Below are 24,804 nucleotides of genomic sequence, written 5' to 3' on the forward strand. Positions count from 1 at the left end.
CTTCACATATAACATATAATAGTAAACAAGACTAATATGTCTAAACTGGCCACTAAATGTCTAAAGTGGAACTCAATCTTTGCATTAAATTTGGTTTTTCGGCAAAAATGGTGGTTTACGGGCGGTTTTTATTTTTATAAGTTTTTTCAAATATTTTGAATTTCGGACGAATTTTGAAAAAACGGTGGTTAACCGAAACCCCGGCCCATCGCTTTACCGCCAAAACTGACCGCTTTACCGGCAAAACCGACTGCTTTTGTAAACCCTGGTTTGCACACGAATTTTAAGCTTGGCAAACAATCAGCCTCTATTTTATTCCATCCTTGGGAGGTACAAATAAATAATAAATATTGGTACACTTTGGGATTCTGCGTCTACACGAAAGAATCCTAGCATTAGCATGTCTTGTCTCAGTCAAAAATCAGGTCTCCGGTTGCGTAGACGTTGTAGAAGACGGTGGCGCTGAAGTAGAGCGCAGCCGTGAGGGTGAGGAATGCCTGGAAGGACCCTAGCCACTGGACGAAGTAGCCGGTCCCGATGGTACTAACTATGGCGGCCACCGTCCCTATGCCGTTCGTCATCCCTGTTCACGCAGCAGAAGATATGTCAGATACAAAACCTGAGCAATGCACTGATGAGGAGTGGAATTTATATACCATGCAAAGATCCAGCGTATTTGGGAGCAATGTCCTGCTCGAACGAACAAGGAAAACACACTCAGTCAAATCAGAGAACAGATGGGCGGAAGTAACATACACTTCAGAAAGTGAAAGATTGTTCATGTGGATTTGAGGTGGTATGATCACTGATCAGGGCATGAAGGAAAGGAAACAATACCTGTATATTGCAAAAGTATCCGGCTTGGCTGAAAGAACTCAAGCTCAGGGCAATGGTCATGAGAACTGCAGCAACTGATGGAGTTTGGGCAAACCTTAAGCATAGCAATGCCACGCAAGGCCCCATAAAACCAATGGACTGCAGCAAAATAAGACATGTGATGAGTGCTTTGTTTCAGGTTGTGCATGTGAGCAGTGCAAAGCCAAGCCAGATCTCAGCCAATGCTTTTACCTGCATAATTTTCCGAACTAGTCCTATGGGGAAACCAGATTTGATCAGGAAATCTGCAGAGGCTCCTGCAACATAGCCGGACATAGCCATGACTGCCCAAGGTATGGCGCTGAACCACGCTGCTTGTTTCAGATTGACGTTATAAACCTGTCGCAGGATTATAGTTAGAAACGATCTAGAGTTGTGAGTGGTACAAATCAAAATGCCTTTGATAACGTACCGTTTTGAAGTACACAGGCATCCACGACAATAGGACAAAATAGCCCTGCATGGAATTTTGAATCCGCAATCGTCAAAATTCACACACTATGGCCAAAATTATCATTTTGCTGATAGATCATCCTTACCCAGTTGTTGACCACATTGGCCAAAGTGACAGCCAAGAATTCAGTCCTTGAGAACAATTCCCTAAGGGATGGGAATTTATTACTGCCTTGGACTTTAGATCCAGCTCTTCCAGCTAGAATTAATTGCAACTCAGACTTGCTTATAGTATGGCTGTCAAGTGGGTCACTTTCTACGTTCATCATCCATACAGAGATCCACAAATAACCAAGCGATGCGAAGAAGGCAAATGTTCCCGAGAGGCCTATGTGTGACATGATGATTGGTGTTGCTAGGAAGCTTATGACATTTCCAAGATGGAATCCACCCATGGAAATGCCAACGGCAGTAGCACGCTCATGTGTTGGGAACCACCTGTTTCATGTCCAATGTTAGATAAATCACAAACTCAAATCTTGTTCAATTGCATTGACATCAATTAGAGGGCAGTACTTTGTAGCAGCTACAATTGATATCAGTAAAAATGAATGTAGGCCGAGAGTGCAGAAAGTATGGTAAAGAGATGGTGAAGGCTTGTATGTGCCCTCAAAAGAATGGGTCTAGAATACAATAAACAGTGGGTTGACGCAATGCTGAAGGTCCCATATAAGTGGGCTATGGGAAAGGAACAAATCGAGGCAAGCCATTTCCTGCAAATGCAGAAGGATACTTTGAACCGGCAACCTGATGACTCAGTGGGTTAATCAATGTGTTTAATTTAAAATCCACCTAGCCATTCTTAATTTCTTTTCCGCCTAGTCATTTCAAGCTTGAGAGGTTAATGTTTCTTAAGCAAGATGTCAGGAGCGCGTCGAGAAGACATACTGCTCTGGGTCCGGCAATGGAATGACCGAACGACGCAAGTGCAGAAGTGGCTGAAGAGTTAGTCAAGCAAGTTGGTCAAGCTAGTCAGGCATCAGAAGTTGTGGCTGAAGAGTTAGTCAGGCATCTTCAGTTAGGCCGTCAGAATATAGCTGTTGTGTGCTAGTTGGCCAAGGCCTGGGTAATATATAAGCCCATGAAAAGAACAGAGTTCGTCATCTGAGAACAGAAATAACAATTTATCTCTCTAGAACTTTTGTTTCTTTAGCTCTTCTCTTCCTTCTCCCCGTCCGAATTCTAAGTTATCCGTTGAGTTCTGATCCAGAACCTAACACAAGGCTACCGAACAAACATCAATTATGAGCAGATCCAATGAGTGAGAGTTGTTACTCACTTCGGTAAGAAGGTGCTCATCGTCGGAAATGCAACACCTTCCGCGAGGCCAAATAGTGCACGTACAGCAAGCAACATGATGGTGGAGCGAGAGGCTGCCCACGGAGTGAGGATTGTAGCCAAGGACCATAGCGCAGCAGCACCTGCCATCACCTTCTTCCCGCCATATCTGTCTGCCAAAGCTCCTCCAACCATGGATGAGAAAACATATCCCCATAAGAACGATGACTGCAGACATGGTAAGAAAAATTTAACCTCAGTCAATCAGCTTAATAGCAAGATAGAGATAGCTGTGCTTGTTCCCAGCTATAGTCATGCATTAAGCATTTGGGCCATTTTTTTTAAACAACCGGCAGGAGTTCTTCCCAGCATATATTAATAGAGAAGAAGAGTAAGGCTGGGGTGTTGATCTGTTGAAATATTGCGCAAGGTTGCGAACATAGATGAAGTTGTCGTGGATCGCTCTTGTTTTGATGAAGGCACTTTGGTTGTCTTGAGATTAGCTGATTCATGTAGGGTTGTAACTGAAGAGCCAAGCATTTGGGCTTAATGGCTGCAAATTAAAACGTATATTGATCTTCAGGGCATACACCACATGAAACTTTAAGTTGACTGCTTCTATTATATATTTTTTCCCTTGAGGAATGACTGTTTCAATCATTGATCTTTTCCCCCAGTACAATCTTGCTGTTCCTCGTCAGCCCAATCATCTAATCTGAATCCTGTCTGTATCAGGGAACTTTGATGCCCATCAAGTTGCATCCCTTCACTGCATAATTTGGATTGCTCCAAAAGAAAAATGGCCTTGACTTTACGTATGCATTTTTATTCTGGAGTATAATACAAGCTAAATATATATCGTTATCGCCCGTGATAAGGGAGCGAAGGCAAACACCATTCTCCATTATCAAATTTATCGTGTTCTGGTGACGGGTTGGTGGCTTGCAGCTGCTCTGGGTGGCACACGGCAAGACTGTAGAATGAAGCTGGCAGACCGGCCGTCTCCCATCATTGCAGTTCCGCGTGCTTCCAAAATGTATTGCTTCAGTCGCTGCCTCATGGCGTCTGGCGTTGACGTGACGATGCAGGGTTGACTTTGTTGAGCCACGACCAGATCGTCCGAGACGTCACATTTTGTTGTTGAGCGACAGGGCAGCAAACGTTGCCTAAAACTTGTCGAGAACAAAGGGGCGTTTGCTTTCACTCCTACTTTTTCGCCGACGCGCAGAGACGGGAGAGGGAGAGGAGAGATTTTACAAGGCTGCGCTAGTTGACCCGCGCGGTGCTTACCTGGACGATGCCGACGAAGGAGCTGGACCATCCGTGCTGGGCGGCGAGCGGCACGACGGCGACGGACATGACGACCCGGTCGGCGTTGCAGAGCAGCATGATGGTGGCCACCAGCGCCACCACCTTGGCCCGCTCGGGGAACGCCGCCGACCCGGGCTGAGCGGCGGCGCCCGCCACGACGGCGGGGCGGACCCCGTCGAAGCTCGCGCTGCACGTGGCGAGGACCTCCCGCCCGCCCCGCCTGACCCTCGGCCCATCATCGCTGCCGAGCAAGCCGAAGCCGCCGCCGCCGCTGGCGCAGCCGGCGAGCGCCTGCAGCGACGAGGAGCGTACGCGCAGCCTTCCCGAGCCGGCCGCCACGGCCCTCGTGGATCTGTAACTGACAGGACTCCTCACGGCGGACTTCACGGACGCGCACGACCTGACCGACGCCATGGTCAGCTTGATCCAACAACCCGCTCCGCGCCCGCGCGTGGGACAAGCCGAGCCCGACACACGGCAAGCGGGGCCGCCTGGCTAGCTGTGACTATCAGAGGAGCGCGGCAGGGATCGACGGGAGCGTCGCGCGGCGAGCCAGGCCCATGGCAGTGAGTGGGGAGCGAGCGGCGTGCGCGGGCTGGCGGGCGGGCGGGCGGGCGAGCGCCGTTGATCGGCAGTTGGTGGCTTAAATTAGGACCACGCGACGCGGGGCGACGACTGACGAGGGAGTTGGGTCGAGCTGAGGGTGGTAGGTGGCGCTGTGCCAGCAGGCACATCGGACGGAGCGAGGGAGGAGACAAGTAGTGCACGGAGAGCCTGGCCGGATTGGCAGTCACGTGGCTTAAATCGGCGAAGGAACTGTTTGGTTGGTTTTGGTTCTGGCAAAATGGCAGTGTTGTAGCGGTGTCGGGTTGGTGTTTTGGTGGCTGGGCGGACGGACTTCGGGAAGGGTCAAGGATTGCGGAGGCGCCGTGCCGGCGTCCGGCGGGAACCGCACCTACCACGGCTCGTCGCCCGATTCGCCACCTACCCGTCCACGGCGAAGGCCAGAAGGTGACTCGACGCACCCTGACCTTGGCGACTTGTTCTCAAATGCTATGAGTTAAAAACAAGGCAACACAAAAATGTTAATGGTTAATGCCCTTCGTCCTTCGAAGCATTATCTCCCTCGGGATATAATGATCTTCAGACGAAGGTCATGAAGGACGTACCTTCATAATCGCAGTATATATATATATAAATAAAAGAAGAAGCATATGAAATATTGAAGGTAACGTACATAATCATATGACATCATGAATATCTCTTTATTATATCATCATAAATAATACTGAATTACATTTGTACCTTAGGCTTGACAGAAGGCAAAAGTCCAAGCGTGATGCGAAGGCAAATGAAAGGTTCGCGTGAACAGTACAGAGGTACTGTTCATCTATTTATAGACACAGGACGCAGCCTGTGACGAATTACAATTTTGCCCCTTACAAAAGTTTACAACGTTGACTCAGACCTCTAAGGATAAAAAGGTCATTCTATCTCTATGTCGGTTTGTAACGACGAAGCTCCATAAAAAGGAACCTTCGGGCGTCTCCTGGGGGCGACTTCAGCCGAAGCTGCTTCTTCGTGTAGGACCTTCGGCGCAACGAAGTATGGTCCCAACAGTAGCCCCTTTCGCGGCGCTAGATCGTTTTTCGTAACGAGCTTGATCCGTGAAAAAAGCCTCTTAAGCTTCGGGAAGCCGAAGGTCCAAAAAACACCTTCCCTGAGCTCGTTGCCGAGAAACGATTCAATTTCCGATCCCGTGTCGGACCCACCTTGCAGAGTTACTGTTTGATCTTTGCGGTCCACTGCGCAGCGAGTACAAGCGGGTGTCCTCCTGGTGTAAAAATTCTGGCGCTTCGCCTTCTTACCTGCAGCACTATATAAACAGACGAGTAGGTGTGAAGTTACCACAGCATTCATTGCTATTTGCACTGTTTTGCTGCCAAAATTTTTAACCGTCGCCGAAGCTTGTCTGTCGGAATCGAACGAAGCTCCTGCTTGAAACCTGCTTCGGAGGAAGAAAGTATTAAAGTTCCACAAGTTCATAATTAAATGGCCAGAGTGCGTTCTACCGCCAGGGTTGAACGTGAGGGGGAGGAAACTGAAACTTCGGAGACTGTCCCTATTTCCGAAGCCATGCAACGGTCTGGGCTAGTGACTTCGGAAAAGATTCCTAGTGAAGATGCAGAACAAGCAATCGCTGAAGCAGAGGAAGAAGATATTGAGGAAACTGATCCCGAAGATGATTACCGCATTGCCATGCCGAGCAAACCCAGCCACTTGGACTTCGGGAAATCTACTGTTTCGAAGGCTGATCTGTCCAAGATGGTAAAATCAGGCTTTTTTACTGAAAATCAGAAGAAGCTGTTGCGCTTCGGGGGAGAAGAGACTACCCCGAAGCCAGAGAAGGATGAGATTGTTATTTTCAAAAGTTTTCTAAAGGCTGGATTAAGGTTCCCTCTACATGGAATTATTGCGGAGGTACTGAAGAGGTTTGGTATCTATTTTCACCAGCTGACCCCTAACGCCATCGTTAGGCTTAGCGTTTATATCTGGGCACTCCGAAGCCAAGCGGTGGAACCATTTGCAGACAGCTTTTGCCGTGTTCACGAGTTACATTATCAGACAAAGGCTAGAAAGGATGGGCTGCACGACAATTTTGGTTGTTACAACTTCGCCTATCGGAAAACTACAAAATTTCCGGTAATCAGCTACCGAAGCAAATGGGCAGCAGGCTGGAAATCAGAGTGGTTCTATGTCAAAGTTGATGACGACAAGGAGAAGCTTGTGCAAAGTCCACTGGAACTGATCTTCGGAGAAACCCGGCCTCGCTGCGACATGACACCCGAAGGTCCCACACAACAAGCAATAGATGAATTCAGAATTATTGCAGAGCATATCGGTACAAGGGACCTGGTTCAGGAATTTTTGGCTTTTAGAGTTTTCCCGAGTTTGAAAGAATGGGAAATGCCGAAACTAAAGGGGGAGAAGAAAGAAGGTGAACTTGTACGTTTACCTTACTATTTCAAGTTTAAAAAGTACTTCAAAACACCTTGCCAAGAGTGGTTAGATACAATTGAAGTGATGTGCAATGAGATACTTGGCAATTATTCTAAAAAAGAAGATCAATTGATGACCGCGGCCTTCGGCACCCGTCCGAAGCGAAGGCTAAACCGAGTGTTGGACGCCCTGGGGTTTGAATATCCTGACTATGACAACCTAAACAAAAATGCCGGAGGCCAGAAAAGGAAGAGGATAACCGAAGCTTCAAATAAAGATGAAGAAGAGACACCAAAAAAGAAGATTCCAAAGAAGAAGAAAGCATCTTCTCCGAAACAAAAAATATCCGATGAAGAAAAATCCCCCGCATCACCCTCTGCCACTGATGTGGAGGCAATCCTGCAGGTAATGACTGAATCCATGCCTGTGAAGCTAAGTCCACTAGGGCCTCGACTGACAAAATTTTTTCAGAAGGAAAAGGAGCCCGAGAGAATGAAGAAAACAACTAAAGTAAAAAGACAGAGGATGATCGGTGTGACAGAAGTTATCGACAAGACACCGCCAAGAGCTTCAGCTCAAGAAATACCAGCGGCTGCGGAAGAGAAAAATATTGAAATTGCACCTTCGGAGGCCGCAACCGCCGAAGCTGCCTCAGCTGAAGATCTGAACCTAGAGAGCACAATTGAACATATTGACCAAATACTGCTAGATATGGCTACAGAAGAAGCTACCACCGCCGCCGAAGAGGCCGCGACCGTAGCTTCGGCGAAAGGGAAAGAAATTGCTGATGAAGCTTCGGAGAACGAAACCTTCATGTTTCGGAATTTAATCGGAGAACAATTATCAAAAGCGGAAATAGAAGAGCTTGAAGAATATGCCAAATCCTGCGGATACAAGCCTGGGGCGCTCCTCTTTGGAGGCGTTGATGATGAAAAATTGGGTTGTATCCGAGATCAAACTGGAGCCAAAATTATCAGCACTCTGTCCAAGAATATCGGCTTTCCGAAGCTAGAAATGGACATCAGCCGCTACCGACGACAACATGTCGTTGGCAGCTTATTTTATTCCAACTTCAAGGTGAACTGCTTTTCCCTTAACTTTTATTGTTTCCAAGAACGAAAACATGTCTGACGAAGGTTGCTTTCGTGCAGAGTATGCTGCTGAGCAAAGTCTTGCAAATGCAACAAGATTTTGAGGATAAAAAGCACGAAGTCATAATTGAAAACTTGGAAAGTAAAATAAAGGAGCAATCAGATGCCTTTGAGAAAAAGAACTTTGAGCTCCAGGCAACCGAAGGATTATTGGCGGAAGCTGAAGCAAAAATAACAGAACTGAACACGAAACTTTTCCGCCAGTCTGAGCAGTTCGAGCAAGAAAAACAAGATCTTAATGCAAAACTTGAAGCCGAAGCTCAACAGAATTCAGATTTGAGAAAATCACTGACAAGTCTTCAAGAAAAATGCTTAGAATTTAGCAACAAATGCATTCAACGATTAAGAAAGATTTTTTACTCAATTGGAGCCAGCAGTGAAAAGTTCACCCCTTCAGCTGAAGATCTACCGAAAACCTTCGAACACATTGAGGGGGAAATTGACGAGCTCGATGAAGTCATAGCTGGGCATGGTGACTTCTGCGCCTGGGTAGCTTCTCGGGGTACTGCTGCAGCATTTCTGAAGGCTGGCTGTGATCATGGGAAAATCGTCAACAGGCCCAACTTCACTTTATCTCCATCAATCTTAGACGATATTCCTGACCTCGCCCGAAGCATTTCAAACAGATTTGTAAAAATGATATGGACAAAAGGCGGGCGAGAAAAAGCTGGAGACGAAGCTCGAAGTCATCTTGAACCAGTAAGAAATGGTACCTTGTGCTTACCTTCTCCTTCACACTTGATTTTTACTCACAATACCTTGGTTGATGTAGGATGACGAAGCTGAAGATGATGCTTAAAATATACCGCCGAAGCTGAAGCTCAGTGAAGATCAGTTGGAGTGCGTTATAGAAAAACTCAAGACTTTTGTAACAACTTTTGTAAATACCATTAAAATGTTCTTAATGAACTTTGTACATACCTTGTAATATATTCTTACCCTTCCACTGAAGCGCTTTGATGTGGACGAAATCAGTATTTTGAGCCAGAGGCGAAAAAACACCTTCCCTTCTTTTCGTTCACAACGAAGCATAAAAGACCACTTCTTCTTTTTTTTCTCTTTTTTGTTCACAACGAAGCATAAAAACAACATTTCACTTTTGCCGAAGCAACCACTTATGCCGAAGCAACCTTTTATGCCAAATCACTTCTTTTTGCACGCGAAGAAACTCCTCTTATGCCGAAGCAATCACTTATGCCATGGTGATGATTATCCTACATATGCCTGGATGAATGTTTATGAATGCAAATGCTATGATGTAATGTGATGTGCAAATGAATGTCCAAACACATATCCGAAGCCATACCCTCAGCCATTATTCCCTTAGAAACAATCACACATCAGCTCTGCATTCCCTTAGGAACGTCTTTGGAGCTTCTTCGCCTTTTACTTTCGGCGTAATCAACGTTGACTTTTCGCTGTAAGCTCTGCATTCCCTTAGGAACGACTTTGGAGCTTCTTCGCCTTTACTTTTGGCGGAATAAGCTCTGCATTCCCTTAGGAACGACTTTGGAGCTTCTTCGCCTTTACTTTTGGCGGAATAAGCTCTGCATTCCCTTAGGAACGACTTTGGAGCTTCTTCGCTTTTTTCAGTTTTCGGCACTCGATGGTGCGTTCTCAGCTTTTACATTTACATTTCTTGGGGGCTTTTGCTCTTATAAAACTAAAAAAGAAAATTACATGTGATGGCCCCATTAAAAACCTTTCTCCCCCTTTAGAAAGGAAAAGGGTGCCATAAAAAAGAAAAGAAAAGACATAAAAAGTTACATCAAGTTACACATAATATCGCCGAAGCTCATCCGCATTCCAAGATCTTGGAATATCGTTGCCGTCCATATCCTTCAATCTGTATGAACCGGGTCTTGACGAAGATGCTACTAAGAAAGGTCCCTCCCATTTCAACTGTAACTTGCCCACTGTGTCTGAGTTGGCCACTCTCCGAAGCACCAAGTGTCCTGGCTCAATATTCTTTAGCCGAACTTTTCTATCTCGCCATTTAACTGTTTCGGCTTGGTATTTATTGATATTCTCCACAGCTTGAAGCCTGATCCCTTCTAAAGCATCTTTTTCCACAGAATAAGCATCTTCGGACTCTGATTCTGCCGAAGCTACTACTCTGATTGATCCAGTTTTAGCTTCTTCCGGAGTTATTGCTTCGTCACCGAATAATAACTTGAATGGAGTAAAGCCTGTAGACCTTGATGTTGTTGTATTGTGGCTCCACACCACTTTGGTTAACTGATCTAGCCACTTTCCCCTAGGTTGATTGAAGATTAACTTCATTATTCCTGTCATTATAATGCCGTTGGCTCTTTCAACGAGCCCATTTGACTCCGGATGCCTGACCGATGCAAAATGGATCTTCGTACCAATTTGATCACAGAAATTTCTGAAAGCCTCGGAGTCAAATTGTGCCCCATTATCTACAGTGATGGCCTTCGGTACCCCGAAGCGACAGACAATATTCTGCCAGAAAAACTTTTGGACAGTGGCCGAAGTTATTGTGGCTAATGGCTTCGCCTCAATCCATTTAGAAAAATACTCCACAGCTACTATAACATATTTTAGATTCCCCTGGGCCGGCGGTAATGGACCTAACAAGTCAAGACCCCACCTTTGCAATGGCCAGACGGGTTGTATTAGCTGTGTTAAAGACGAAGGTTGCTTTTGATCTCTTGCACATTTCTGACAACCTTCGCACTTCTGAACTAACTCTGCTGCATCCGAAGCTGCCTTCGGCCAATAAAACCCTTGGCGGAAGACTTTTCCAAGTAACGGCCTAGATCCAATGTGGGATCCACACAGTCCTGCATGTATTTCTTTCATCAACTCTATACCTTCGGTTCTAGATAAACACTTGAGCAGCGGAGCGCAAACTCCATGCTTGTATAATTCCCCTTCTATCATGACATACGGACGAGCTCTTGCCTCTATCCTTTTATTATAAGCTTCGTCATCTGATAAGAAGTTACCCTGAAGGTAAGAGATGATTTCAGTTCTCCAATCTTCACTGTAAACAGGAGATATGTTGAGGACTGCTCTTTCGAGAAGCTCCACCGAAGGTGCCTTTATTGTTTCGAAGAATACATCCGAAGGTAAGGGCAGCCCCTGTGCTGCAGACTTGGCTAGCAAATCAGCATGCTCATTTTGTCCTCGAGGTATATTCTTGACAGAAAATCCTTCGAAGGAGGCTTCGATCCTTCGGACCGTGTCTAGATATCTTTCAAGCTTCGGATCTTTAGCCTTGCAACTTTTGTCAATATGACCCGAAACAACCTGGGAATCAGTTTTAAGAATCGCCCTTCTGATTCCCATTGCCTTTAATTTTCGAAGACCCAGGAGCAGGGCTTCGTACTCAGTAATGTTGTTTGTACAGCTGAAATCAAGTCTTGCTGCATAACAAGTTTTAACCTGGGATGGTGAGACCAAAACAGCGGCTGCACCTGCTCCGAAGGTTCCCCAAGAGCCATCACAAAATACTGTCCATACTTCGGCATCTTTATTTGCTTCTTCATCCTGAGCCCCTGGCGTCCAGTCGGCAATAAAATCTGCCAATGCTTGAGACTGGATCGAGGATCTATGCACATAATCAATGTAAAATTCATTGAGCTCTGCAGCCCATTTTCCAATCCGTCCAGTAGCTTCTCTATTTCTCATGATATCCTTCAACGGCTGCGAAGAAGGAACAATTATATTGTATGCCTGAAAATAATGCCGAAGCTTCCTGGACGCCATCAAAACGGCATATAATACCTTCTCCAGTTCTGTATAATTTTTCTTTGATACACTAAGGACTTCAGATACAAAATACACTGGAACCTGCTTCTTGACCTGTCCATCAAGCTTCTCCTGGACAAGCGCCGCACTTACTGCTGAGTGCGAAGCTGCCACATATAACAACAAAGGAGCCCCTGGCGTTGGTGGAGTTAATGTTGTTAGATCTATCAAGTATTGCTTCAACTCTTCGAAGGCTTTTTGTTGACTTGGGCCCCATTGAAAGACTTCAGCTGACTTTAACACCTCGAAGAATGGTAAATTTCTTTCGGCTGATCTGGATATAAACCTGTTGAGAGATGCCAGCCTTCCTGTCAATCTTTGGGCCCCCTTTCTTGTGGTTGGTGGCTCCATTCGAAGTATAGCTTCGATTTTATTTGGATTAGCTTCGATTCCCTTTGTTGAAACCAAGCATCCAAGAAATTTCCCCTTCTTTACTCCGAAGACACATTTTTTCTGGATTCAGCTTCAGACCAGCTTTTCTGAAACTGGCGAAGGTTTCCTGCAAATCAGCAATATGATTTTCCTGCTTCGTGCTTTTTACAATAATGTCATCAACATAGGTCAACACATTTCTGCCTATCTGAGACTGGAGAACCTTCGCAGTCATTCTGCTGAAACTTCCTCCAGCATTTTTGAGCCCCTCAGGCATCCGAAGGTAGCAATATGTGCCACTTGGGGTTATGAAGCTAGTCTTCGGTTCATCTTCCTTCTTCATCCAGATTTGATGATAGCCTGAGTAGCAGTCTAGGAGACTCATGAGCTCTGAAGAAGCTGCTGCATCGACTAAAGAGTCTATCCTTGGCAGCGGGAATTCGTCCTTCGGGCAAGCCTTATTGAGATCTGTGAAATCGATACACATTCTCCACTTGCCATTGGCCTTCTTCACCATAAAAGTGTTAGCTAGCCACTCTGGATACTTTACTTCTCTGATAACTCCTGCACTGAGGAGTCTTTTTACTTCATTGCGAGCCCCTTCGGCCTTGTCATCCGACATCTTCCGAAGCCTCTGCTTTCGGGGTCTGAAGGATGGGTCAACATTGAGCGAGTGTTCAATAACATCCCTGTTAACTCCGCAAAGATCATTGGCTGACCATGCAAAAACATCTTTGTTGTTGAACAAAAACTTTATCAGGGTTTTCTCCTGGTCTTCAGATAACTGTGAGCCCAATAGCACCTTCTGCTCTGCTATGTCCTCACACAATAGCATGGGCTTCGGTTGATCTGCCGAAGCTGCTTTCTCCCTCCTGAACTTGTACTGTTCACAAGCTTCAGTTCCATCTATGTTATGGATTGCTTTGGAATCAGTCCAGCTTCCTTCGGCCCTTCTAGCAGCTTCCTGGCTTCCATGAATAGCAATAGGCCCATGGTCCGAAGGTATCTTCATGCAGAGATAAGCTGGGTGAAGAATTGCTTCGAAGGCATTAAGAGTACCACGGCCAATGATAGCATTGTAAGGATACTCCATGTCAACAATATCAAACACAATTTGCTCAGTCCTTGTGTTGTTAACAAATCCGAAGGTTACCGGCATGGTAATCTTCCCAAGTGCTACAATCTGCCGTCCTCCGAAGCCACAAAGAGGGTGCGTAGCATCATGGATCTTGTCTTCGGGCTCTTGCATTTGTCTGAAGGCCTTAGCAAATATAATATCAGCTGCACTACCTGTATCAACTAAGACATTGTGAACTAGAAATCCTTTGATCACACAAGAGATAACCATGTCATCATTGTGAGGATAATCCTTAAGCTGAAGGTCTTCCTGAGAGAAAGCAATTGGAATGTGAGACCATTTTGACTTGATGAAGGGACCCTGTACTCCAACATGCTGCACCCTTCTCTGAGCTTCCTTCTTTTGCTTCTTGTTAGCTGGCTCTGAGCAAGAACCGCCTGTTATCGGGAGCACCAGCTTCGAAGCCGAAGCAGCTTCAGCTTGATTGTTGAACGAAGCCATCAGCTCGAAAAAAGTGGAAGTGAGTTCACCGGAGGTGGGCGCCAATGTTGGGGACTTGTTCTCAAATGCTATGAGTTAAGAACAAGGCAACACAAAAATGTTAATGGTTAATGCCCTTCGTCCTTCGAAGCATTATCTCCCTCGGGATATAATGATCTTCAGACGAAGGTCATGAAGGACGTACCTTCATAATCGCAGTATATATATATATATATATATATATATATATATATATATATAAATAAAAGAAGAAGCATATGAAATATTGAAGGTAACGTACATAATCATATGACATCATGAATATCTCTTTATTATATCATCATAAATAATACTGAATTACATTTGTACCTTAGGCTTGACAGAAGGCAAAAGTCCAAGCGTGATGCGAAGGCAAATGAAAGGTTCGCGTGAACAGTACAGAGGTACTGTTCATCTATTTATAGACACAGGACGCAGCCTGTGACGAATTACAATTTTGCCCCTTACAAAAGTTTACAACGTTGACTCAGACCTCTATGGATAAAAAGGTCATTCTATCTCTATGTCGGTTTGTAACGACGAAGCTCCATAAAAAGGAACCTTCGGGCGTCTCCTGGGGGCGACTTCAGCCGAAGCTGCTTCTTCGTGTAGGACCTTCGGCGCAACGAAGTATGGTCCCAACAGACCCCGGTAGAGAATCACACCTGCGCAGGATGCAGCAACGCAGAGACACAGGCTAGCGACTCGTTGACGTTTCTAGCCGGCGAGATGGTGCGCGCGTGCGCGTCATTTCGTCTGTGATCAGCGGCACCGGAATCTCCCGGGGATTGGTTTTGGTTGGTGCCTTGGCGGCGCTGGACGTCGACGACCATCCTCATCCCCGGTCATTAGTATCTTTTACTTTTACCCGTGGAAAGTTTATTTAAAAAGAAGAAGAGAAGAAGAAGAAGAAGAAACAAGTCTTACTAGAAATACAAGAAGAAAATAAGAAAGGAAAGAAATATTACAACGACCGAGAGTCTATCCATGTAACAATTTGGAGAAAACAAACGAGAGTCTATCCACGACCGAGAGTCTTGTTCGCGTGATGGATAACCAATGTGAATTCGTGTCTGAAAGATTTGTTTAACGGCCAAACAAGTGGGTATAATGCCTTCGCCGATAAATCTATTCCGCACCGTCCATATGCTCCAAGAGAAAAATGATGACAAATCTCCATGAAGAAACGAACGCTCAGTTACTGTCTGAAATCCTTAGAGACAGAAGTAATGTCTGACCAGGAAGCTGCACAGAGACTTTTTTTTGTAGATAGCCAACAGGAAAATAGCAAAAGGGCAAACCCAACAATAGGTGCTCCAGCGCCTCTCCATGATCCAAAAAGGACACGAAACACACAGGCATAAGATGGCAAAGGCATACGACGGTGTCTCTGGTACTCAACCTGGCTTTCAACAAAAGCCAAAGAGAAAAAAAAAACCTTGTGCTTAGGTTGACAGGAACTCTTGCAAAGCCAAACCAAAGGCGTGTCAGTATGACCAAAGAGACGCTTGTAGACTTCCCACGAAGAAAACTGAGAAGAGCACCAGATGTTGGACCGAATGTCCACTGAATTAGAGGTAGGCACCAGGGCTAGGCTAGAAGGTGCCTCAGTTCAGTGTGCTCCTAGTAGGCAGTAGCTGATAGCGGTAGGTGTAATAAGTCTCAAAGGTGATAGTGCTTCTTTTGACAAAGGAGAAGAGCTATGGATATGGAAAAACTTAATTCGGATCTTCCCAAGAACTGCAGGTGCAGGTCCCACCACCTTATACCGAAACCAAAGCCCATACATTTAATAAAGTGTTCAGCAAGTGTAACAAACCATGCGACCAAAAAAAGAATTCTTGCGTATGTATATGGTTTTGGCAATTTGTTATGATGGTAGTAAACATTCCCAAATGAGACGAACGCAAGGGATATATCACCTCTGTCCAAGAAAGTTATACCTATGTTTTTAGCACAAGTGCTACATTCGGAATTCTAAGGTTTAATGACTCCTTAGCCTTCTTTCATGCTTAGGGGCAAACACCAATTCGCAAGCCGCTTTAGGTTCATAGTTCGTTTTAATCTCAGTTCATGTGAATTGGACAGGATTGAGTGGGTTTGAATCCATAGTAAGTCAAAAATCTCTTCTACTTCCTTGCAATCTCATCCAATTCATGTAGAAAAAAAATAACTAAACAAGACCTATGGCTTGCGACTGTTCAAATCTACCATTGCCAAAGACAATATATGGTGTCGGAGACTTATTTCTTACGGTCTTACCCGAGCGCGCGAATTCTCTCCCGCAGCTAGGGAATTTAACTGCTACCCAAAACGGAAGAACGAATCTCAAATACATTTTCTTGTAAGGATCAAATGTCTCTCTTGCGTCAAATACTACCTGTCACAACAGCATTGTTGATCATTTTCGGCGACCTATACTATTTTCGGTGGCCCATTCCTAGCCGCCGAAATTTATCTATTATTTTCGGCGGCTTAACCTGGCCGCCGAAAATAAGTCTATTTTCGGCCGCCTCTAACACAGCCGCCGAAAATAGGCTTATTTTCGGCGGCCCCAAACACAGCCGCCGAAAATAGACTTATTTTCGGTGGCCCCTGACACAGCCACCGAAAATAAGGCTTTTAAAAACCGTCGGCCCCTTCTTCTCTATTCTTTCTCTCCTCTCCCAAACCATACTTATATATTTGTAATTGTGTTTGTTTGATTACTGTTTGTGATTAGTATTATTGTTTAATTTGATTTCATTAATGTATTAGTGAATATGTGATTTAGGGATTAGGCGCATATTGTATTTAGGCATTAATTTCATATTAATATGTGGTACTATTATATTATTAGTTTTAATAGTATATTATATTGGTACGTAGAATAGTTGCATAATTAGTGTATGTGGTACTTAGTTTGATTTGATTAATATTATATCATTCTTTGTTTTATATATAAGTAATATTATTTAGTGCCAGCGAGGTTATGCTGCCGAATTTTTTTTGGGTCCGACTAGGTTGATGTGGGTTTAGAACCTATCCTTGCCTATACAAGTAGGACCGATACCCTTAACGAAGTTGAATAATGTTTTCACAATATGGTTTGGTTTAACAGTCTCAGGCATGGCTGAAGATCGTGCATGAATGTACAATGGTTGGAGTAGGAATGGACGTCATTCTGATAATTGGGTAGCCAAGACCAAAGATTTTATGGACCACGTATTCTCCTTGTCATTAACCGGCACTGTTAGATGCCCTTGTAGGCGGCACGAAAATAGTATATTTCTTAATAAGGAAAGAGTTAGCCAAGATCTTTGTCAGTTTGGATTTATGCCCGGATATGAGGTGTGGGAACATCATGGTGAGGTAGTACCCAACGGGAATGTAGAAGAGGAGGAGAACAATGATTGGGCTGGCGATGATGCGATGCATGAGATGCTAGATTCGTTACGTCCAGAATTAAACCTAAGCTCCGAAGATCCTGCCACACCAGAGGTTTCCAGATTTTTTAAACTACTAAAAGACTCTGAAGAGCCGTTGCATGAACACATAGATGTGAGTATACTCGCTTTTGTGACTCGGCTTATGGCCATTAAGTCTAAGTACTTTTTCTCGAACAATTGTTACAATGAGATTTTAAAGTTATTAGGAGATGTGCTCACAAAGCCTAAAAAGTTGCCTAAAGACATATACCATTCAAAGACAATTATCAAAAGTCTTGGTATGGATTATGAAAAGATTGATGTGTGTAAAAATAATTGTATGCTTTTCATGAAGGAGCATGCGGAAGAGAAAAAATGTCTGAAATGTGGACAATTTAGATTTGTGAAAGTTGTTAATGATGAGGGTGACAAGGTGATGACAGATGTTGCACATAAACAGCTCCGCTACTTGCCACTAACTTCTCGAGTGAAACGGTTGTTTCTATCTAAAAAACCGCTATGCACATGCGATGGCACAAAGAAGGTGTCCGTGATAACGACGACCTAATCGTGCACCCTTCAGATGGGGATGCTTGGAAGGCTCTCGACACGTTTGATCCCGACTTTGCAGCTGATCCGAGGAATGTTCGAATCAGCCTCGCGACCGATGGCTTCACACCTTTTGGTCAAATGGCATCATCATACTCATGTTGGCCCGTCTTTGTTATTCCATACAACCTTCCACCTTCTCTTTGTATGAAATATGAATATATATTTCTGTCGGAGAGGAAATTCTCCGGCCGGGTGGTGGAACGCACCCGCTCTAAATCCTAAGATGAGGAGGGGCCTAAGCGTTTTGCCTGTCTGCTAAGCGATGAACGAACACAAGAACACACAAGGGCTTAGAGTGGTTCGGGCCGCCGGAGCATAATACCCTACTCCACTATGTGATGTATTGAGCTTGAGAGCTTGAATGAACTTGTGAGCCTGAGCTGTGTCCAAGTGAGCTTGAGTTGTAACGTTGCATGCCTTCCCTTTTATAGCTCAAGGGGGGGCACGTACAAGGGTGCTGAGCCCCGACATGTGGGCCTAGGAACAAAATGGAGTGAAACAACTAATGCCTGCAACGTCCGGACCCTCTCCGAGTGTAGTAATGCCCGGACGCTTATAGTTTTGGCTTCTCTCCACTGCTTCTTCGGTAACGCGCGAGTCATCATGAGTACAGAACATGTGGTAGTATGGATACGCCGCCTAGTAGGAAGACGGGGGCGAGGGCCTCTTCGCCATGGCGCCCGCGTTGAGGTGGCCACTGTTGCTGGCAAGCCACCCGGGAGGATTCCGCAAGGACGGTGGCCGCAAGCTTCCAGCGCGACCCTGCTAGCGTCGAGTAGTTTACACCTGTAGAGATGGAGCTAGGGCTCCGCTTGAAGGCGGATGTAATAACTTTTGCTTTTGTAAGGTACTTTTTGAGTACTATTTATCAAGCAGTATTAGCACTTATCTGCATACTATTTGTCCCTATTACGTGTGGTGTTACTGACTCCTCCCTGGTACTTGGCCCCCCCTAGGATGCACGCTCAATGTGTCGAGGTTGGATTCCAGCGTACTTGAAAGAGTTGGCAACAACCCCCAGGAGGTAGCCCCGACTGAGACCTGGACCTGTACACAGCTTCGGCTAGGGGGCGTTAGTAGCACACCCATAGGATGCCTTGTCTGACATTAGCCATCCTTTGATACATGCTCGGGACTTGCAGGATTTAGTCTGGGAAGCCAAGTTGTGTGTCCGGACCCCCTGGGCCGCGGTTCTAGATACTAGGACACCTGTCGCAGAGTGGTGGAGCGTGCAGGCTTACAGTACGGGACCAGGCTAAGCGGCTACACGGCTCCGGACCACCCCAAGAGACAAGTGTCCATTCTCTGGAGTCGGACCCCAGGTTGTCGGACCCACAGGACTATAACTCCAAATACTAGGGTACTCGTCATAGAGTGGTGGACTGTGCAGGCTTACGGTACGGGACCAGGCTAAGCGGCTACACTGCTCCAGACCACCCCATGGAACGATGTATAGCCCAAAATTTGCATGTGAAAAAAAATAATAAAATAAATAAATAAGGAAAATTCCCCAAAGATTCTAAATCAAAACACCCCTCAAGAATATTCATACCAAGTTACTACTCCCAAGATAAAAATATTTTCAAAAATAAAAGATACTTAGACAAACTAAATTATCTTGGAATGGATTATATAGAAGAATTATGATTAAGCTATTTCTTAATATATAATCTACAATCTAAATTATAGTTCCCTAAAATTCATAAGGTGTGAACTATTCTCTATTTCATGATGGGAGTCATGTATAAAGGAACTAAAATAAAATAAATATACATATAATATATTTTCATGATGAAGTTTTTGAACTATGCATTCTAAATAAATTTGAAATTTAAAACCACATTTGAATTGATATCTGAATTCGAAATTCGTAAATTTAAATGGAAAATAGAAAAGAATAAAAAAACATAAAACCTGGGCTGACTATTCCCTCTCCCGGCCCATCCCGTTTTCCCTTTCCCCCCTGTTTGGGCCACCGCTCGGCACACCTCCACGTCAGCCTCGCCTTGGCTCTCTCACATGCATGCGCGTAACACTGTTGTGTGGGACCCAAATGACAGCCCTTTCTTCTCCGAGTCGACTGCAGCAGAATCACGGAGAATTCGCCGTGGCCATCGCTTCCTGTGCTTTGCCCGCGCAACAACTGCTCCTATAATGGCGGGGTTCGTCCTCTTCCGTGTCCTTCTACACCTATAAGACCTGACCGCGATTCTTCCTTATCTCAACTTGCCGCCGCTGCCAAACATCGGGGCTGGATCTCGCGGTGTAGGAGGGTCCAGCCGCCGCTGGGGTATTCCACCCACGCTGCCGAACCGTGGGCCATCGCTCGGTCGGGGGGAAAGCGATCGAGAAACTTCAATGGAGCGCGCCGCGCGTCCTCCATCCTGGCCGGTTAAATCCATCACTTCACTGGACCTCGTCGCTTCCCTCTGCTGTGGCGCGAGATGCGACTCGCACGCGCTCGGCCAACAAATTAAGCACGGGGCATGGCCATGTGCTGCACGCGTGCTCTTGGGCTCTCCGGGGTGGGTTGCCAGGACCAGGAGCTTCGCCGTTATCCCCTGATGGTGCTTTGTTGTGCCGCTGCAATGGAGCCACTGTAAGAAGAACCTGCGCCGCCGTGGGACCTCGCCTGGGATGTCGTTCGAGCCTCGGATCTGGGCCAGGGAGCTTCACCATGATGTGCGTTATTTGATCGTGGCCTTGCTTGGGCGAAGCCATGCTTCGGACTGCCAGAATTGCTCACCGGAGCCGCTCCTCCGCCGTGTGCTCCGCTCGCACGTGGGCAAGGTCCTCCGCAACCTTTCTGCAGGTGAGAAACCTTTCCATGTTGTTCGTCGCGTCCTCCCCTACGTATTGCTCCTCTGAATCGAAGTGGGGCATTGGGCGCGGTCTGGTCGGGTTGCGCTGGTGTGCGGCGCCGCCGCGGTGTCCTGCACCGCCGCCAGGGTCCGACCAGAGCTTGGAGATGGGTGCGGGGCCACTGGATCCTAGTCGGGCGGTCTAGATTAGGAACACGAATACCTCTTCGCATCTTATAGTCCTGGCCGCTGGATTTTGATCAACGGCTCGGGATGCGATCTGCTTCGGGCCCTTGATCTCCGATCAAACGGTCCAGCACATATCAAGTAATGTGGCTGCAGCAACCTTGCAAATGAGCCCCTCGGCTTATTCCGAATTAACCCGTCGTCCACCTCGGGTAACACTGTGTCTAGGGAATTCTTATAGAACAGTCCCTGCACTTTCCAGAATTTGGTGCGCAATCCAGGAAATAGAGAAATAACATTTAAAAATGATTCTTAGTACAAAAACAATTCCATAAACTTGTTTAATCTATATTTAACTTATTTTAACTTATTTTTGATCCATTCCAGTTGCTATAAATTCATATTAATATTGTTTATCTCCTAATAACTTTATTTTGCTATAAAACTTAAGGATAAAATTATGTGTTTAATTTCTTTTGTACACCACTACTAAATCTTCAGAAATTCATAACTCAATAACCGTAACTCTGTTTTGATCCATTCTAGTTGCATTAGTCTCACAATAATATTTATTATCATCTCGTAACTTTGTTTTGTCATGAAATATAGCTTAAAATGTTGCCCTTAATCTATTCTATATTTAACCACGTGGATCTTCAGGAAACCCTAACTTCATAACCGTAGCTCCGAATTTAGTGATTCTTGTTCCTATGATCTCGTGACAACGTGTAGATTATTATTATGCAGTTTATTCTTATGCTTTGTGTGATGTTAATTTTGCCTATACCATGTTTGTCTGTATTGCTACGACTAGCATGAGGTCACGTGTCACCTGAGAAGCAAGTTGGTACCTGAAATCTCAAGTGCCAGGCAAGTTGTGCCCTTGATCACTTCTTTTTACCCACTCATGTTCTAATTAATCATAATGATCTGCATAGGTTAATTTTGATGGGACCCAATAAGTTGTAACACCCGGTTTTAAAGAACAAAGCCGGGTGCATCTCATACATGCGCCAAAGAAGACAACATATATAATAACAGAGTGTATAGAGATAAATGTCATAAACATCAGAGTATTTATTACATAGCGGAAGACTTATTACAAAATAAAAGGTAAGTATAAAACGAACTAAGGATCGTCGGCGCCAATGTCGACTGAGAAACGCCACCTAGATCAGATCATACTCCTCGCCTTGTGGCTCCTCCTGAACCACCTGTTCTTCTCCTGTGGGGGGTGTGAGACAACAAGAGTGAGCTCACATACGTTCATCGCTCAACAAGTCGTGGGGAATAATGTGGCATGAACTCACCAAAGGTGGGAGTTCATGTAGTGTAAGGCTGATCAATGAAATAGAGGCTGAAGCTGAGCATTGCTTTTATAAGTTGGTCAAAATTTTATTAGCAGTTACTAAGTGTAAGTAAATACCAAACCATAGTAATAATAAATAAAAGTAATAATAAAATAAACCCAAATGCAATGAAATGACAGGTTAAGTTTAAGTTCCATAATTTAATCATGTGAGTGTCCGAGCCGCTCATGACCGTGAGCACGGCTAGTATACCAGTTTTACACTCTGCAGAGGTTGCGCATCTTTACCCACAAGTCGTGTTACCCATTTGCCACAGAGTTGATCAGACTCCATACACCTCTACCGAGGAAGCGAGGCAGGGTACCACTACGAGGCCTTTACAAAGTTCCACTAGCTTCAGACTACCCGCTACAGTTTATAGGAAGCTCCAGTGCAGGGTTCCTGGCTGACTGCCATCGCAGCAAAATCAACCAGGGACCTCCCTACACTGACCACTCCCCTACTGCCCTTGCCCCTTTCGGGTAAGGTAGCCCTCCCCTAGCTTTCCTAGTTAATCAGCCAAGGGCGTCCCATTAAACCCTTGTGGTAGCACTGTTTTCCCGGGTGGTTCTCCATGTTCCCATTAACATAATGATCTTAACATGAACAAGGAAGAATAAAACAGATAACAATAAATAGTATAACAATGAGTGATGAATATCTCTATACCCAAATCCACATAAAGCAATAGCATGTACTACCCAAAACTTTAGTAGTAAAACCAGTGGTGAAGCAAGGTATAAAGATAGTCAAAATCTAGGGCATCCTATTGGGTCCCAGCAAAATTATCCTATGCAGATCATTATGAATAATAAGAACATGAATGGGTAAAAGAAGTGATCAAGGGCACAACTTGCCTTCCACGAGCTCCTGCTCAGCTGTCTCAACTTGTTGAATCTCAGATTCCACAGTGGGTTGCTCGTCTACTCGCATCAACACAATACACACATAGCATGGCATAAATTAACATCACATCAAACATGCAAATAGAATATACAGTAATAAACTAGACATTAAAATAAGATCACAGGAACTGAAATCATCAAATTTGGAGTTATATATTTTAAGTTATGGATTTTCTAAGGTTTTATGCATTTAACACAAGATTTAGTGAAAGAATAATTTTAATGTGTTTGTCATGTCAGAACAGAGGCACTAATGGGTAGACAATATTATTACAAAAATTTAGGAACTGGAATGGACCAATTTGGAGTTCATATGCATTTACTATGAATTAAACAAGTTTTAACATTTATTTATGCACTAAAAATTGATTTCTGATATTAATTTCTGATTTTCAAAGTTCTCTGGATTGGGCCTCAAATTCCAGAAAACGCAGGGACTAACGTGAAAGAATTCCCAAGACTCATCGCCATGCCCTGTGGACGGCGGCTTCATAACACAAAACCCCAGGGACTCTTTAGAAAAAGGTACCCGCGAAGGGGTACACTAGGATCTGAGTCGTTGGATGATCAATCAATGGTATAGATTAGATGGATCCACCAAGAATCCCTAGCCCTCGGATCCCTGATGGCCGGTTCGGATTTAAAATGATCAGATCGATCTGCGTCCGCCCGATCAAAAATCTAGGGCCCCGATCTAAAACACGCGAAGGGTTATGCCTAGGCTAATCTGGGCCGCACACTCACGATTCAACGGCCATCGCCTATCTCCCCCACCCAGCCGCACAGCCGGCGGCGCGCGAGTACAGACGCGGTGGCGCCATGTCTGGAGAGCCCCAGATCCCGACATCGTGCACGGAGCTTTGATCTACGAAATTCTACATGGTGCTCTCTACAAGGGAATCACGGTGGTTGGTAACTCACCTCGCAATACGCCACAGGGAGCACGGGTCATGGTGCACGGCAACCCACGGCCTCAGCTGGACACCGGCGCGAAGCTGGTCGATTCTCCCCACCGCCGCACCGATGCACTATCAAACAGGACCCCCGGCCCCGGTTGAGCCCCACACCAGTGATGTCAAGGCACGAACGTCGAGAAGGCAGCCGCGGTGCTCAAACTCACGCGCTAATTCTCTCTCTTCTCAACTGCACTCGTCGCTAGGCAACCTATGCTCTCGCTGCTCCCCTTCTCTTTCTCTCGACGGAGCGAACACGACGGCACTGCGCGATAGATCACTCTATTCGGCCGAGACGATTCCCCCGGAGCTCCAGTTATATCGCGAGTTCGAAAGGTAGTGCCGATTTCTCCGGCAACGGCTTTGACCAGCGCCAGCGTTGTAGATGCACGCGAATCACGCGTGGTTCGCCCGGGTCAGTTCGAGCGTAGAAGAGGAACAGTGCCAGCACGAGGGCCCACATGGCGGCGACCGGGGCGAGTCCGTGCTGCGCGCCTGAGAAAACTGAGCTAGGGCCCACTGATCAGTGAGAAACCAGAAGCAGGCGTGTGTGTGGCGGCGGCTAGGGTTTACGATGGCGCGCAGGAGATCATGGGCCGGTGGCGTGGTTTGGTCCGCGCAGATTAAAAGGAAAAATGGGCCGAAATGGCTAGAAGTGGCCCAGCTAAGCCTTTCTCTTTATTTTATTTTTTTTCTTTCCCTTTTCATTTTCAAATCCAACATTTGAATTCAAACGTTTCAGAAGAATTTGTACTCAAATTAAATATTCAGTTTGA

General features: G+C 45.5%; 1 protein-coding gene across 1 annotated transcript; it reads right to left on the bottom strand.

The window, feature by feature from the left end:
• Window positions 1-285: 285 nt before the first annotated feature.
• Window positions 286-4,747, bottom strand: LOC100281669 (sialin). The gene is made up of 8 exons (NM_001154589.1): window positions 3,898-4,747; window positions 2,609-2,835; window positions 1,416-1,767; window positions 1,289-1,333; window positions 1,069-1,215; window positions 838-975; window positions 657-690; window positions 286-583 (listed from the first exon to the last, which is right to left on the bottom strand). Exons 1-8 carry the CDS (start codon window positions 4,330-4,332, stop codon window positions 411-413), a joined length of 1,551 nt encoding a protein of 516 aa, NP_001148061.1. The 5' UTR covers window positions 4,333-4,747; the 3' UTR covers window positions 286-410.
• Window positions 4,748-24,804: the final 20,057 nt, after the last annotated feature.

Source organism: Zea mays, chromosome 8 (assembly GCF_902167145.1).
Source record: "Zea mays cultivar B73 chromosome 8, Zm-B73-REFERENCE-NAM-5.0, whole genome shotgun sequence".
Taxonomy (NCBI): domain Eukaryota; kingdom Viridiplantae; phylum Streptophyta; class Magnoliopsida; order Poales; family Poaceae; genus Zea; species Zea mays.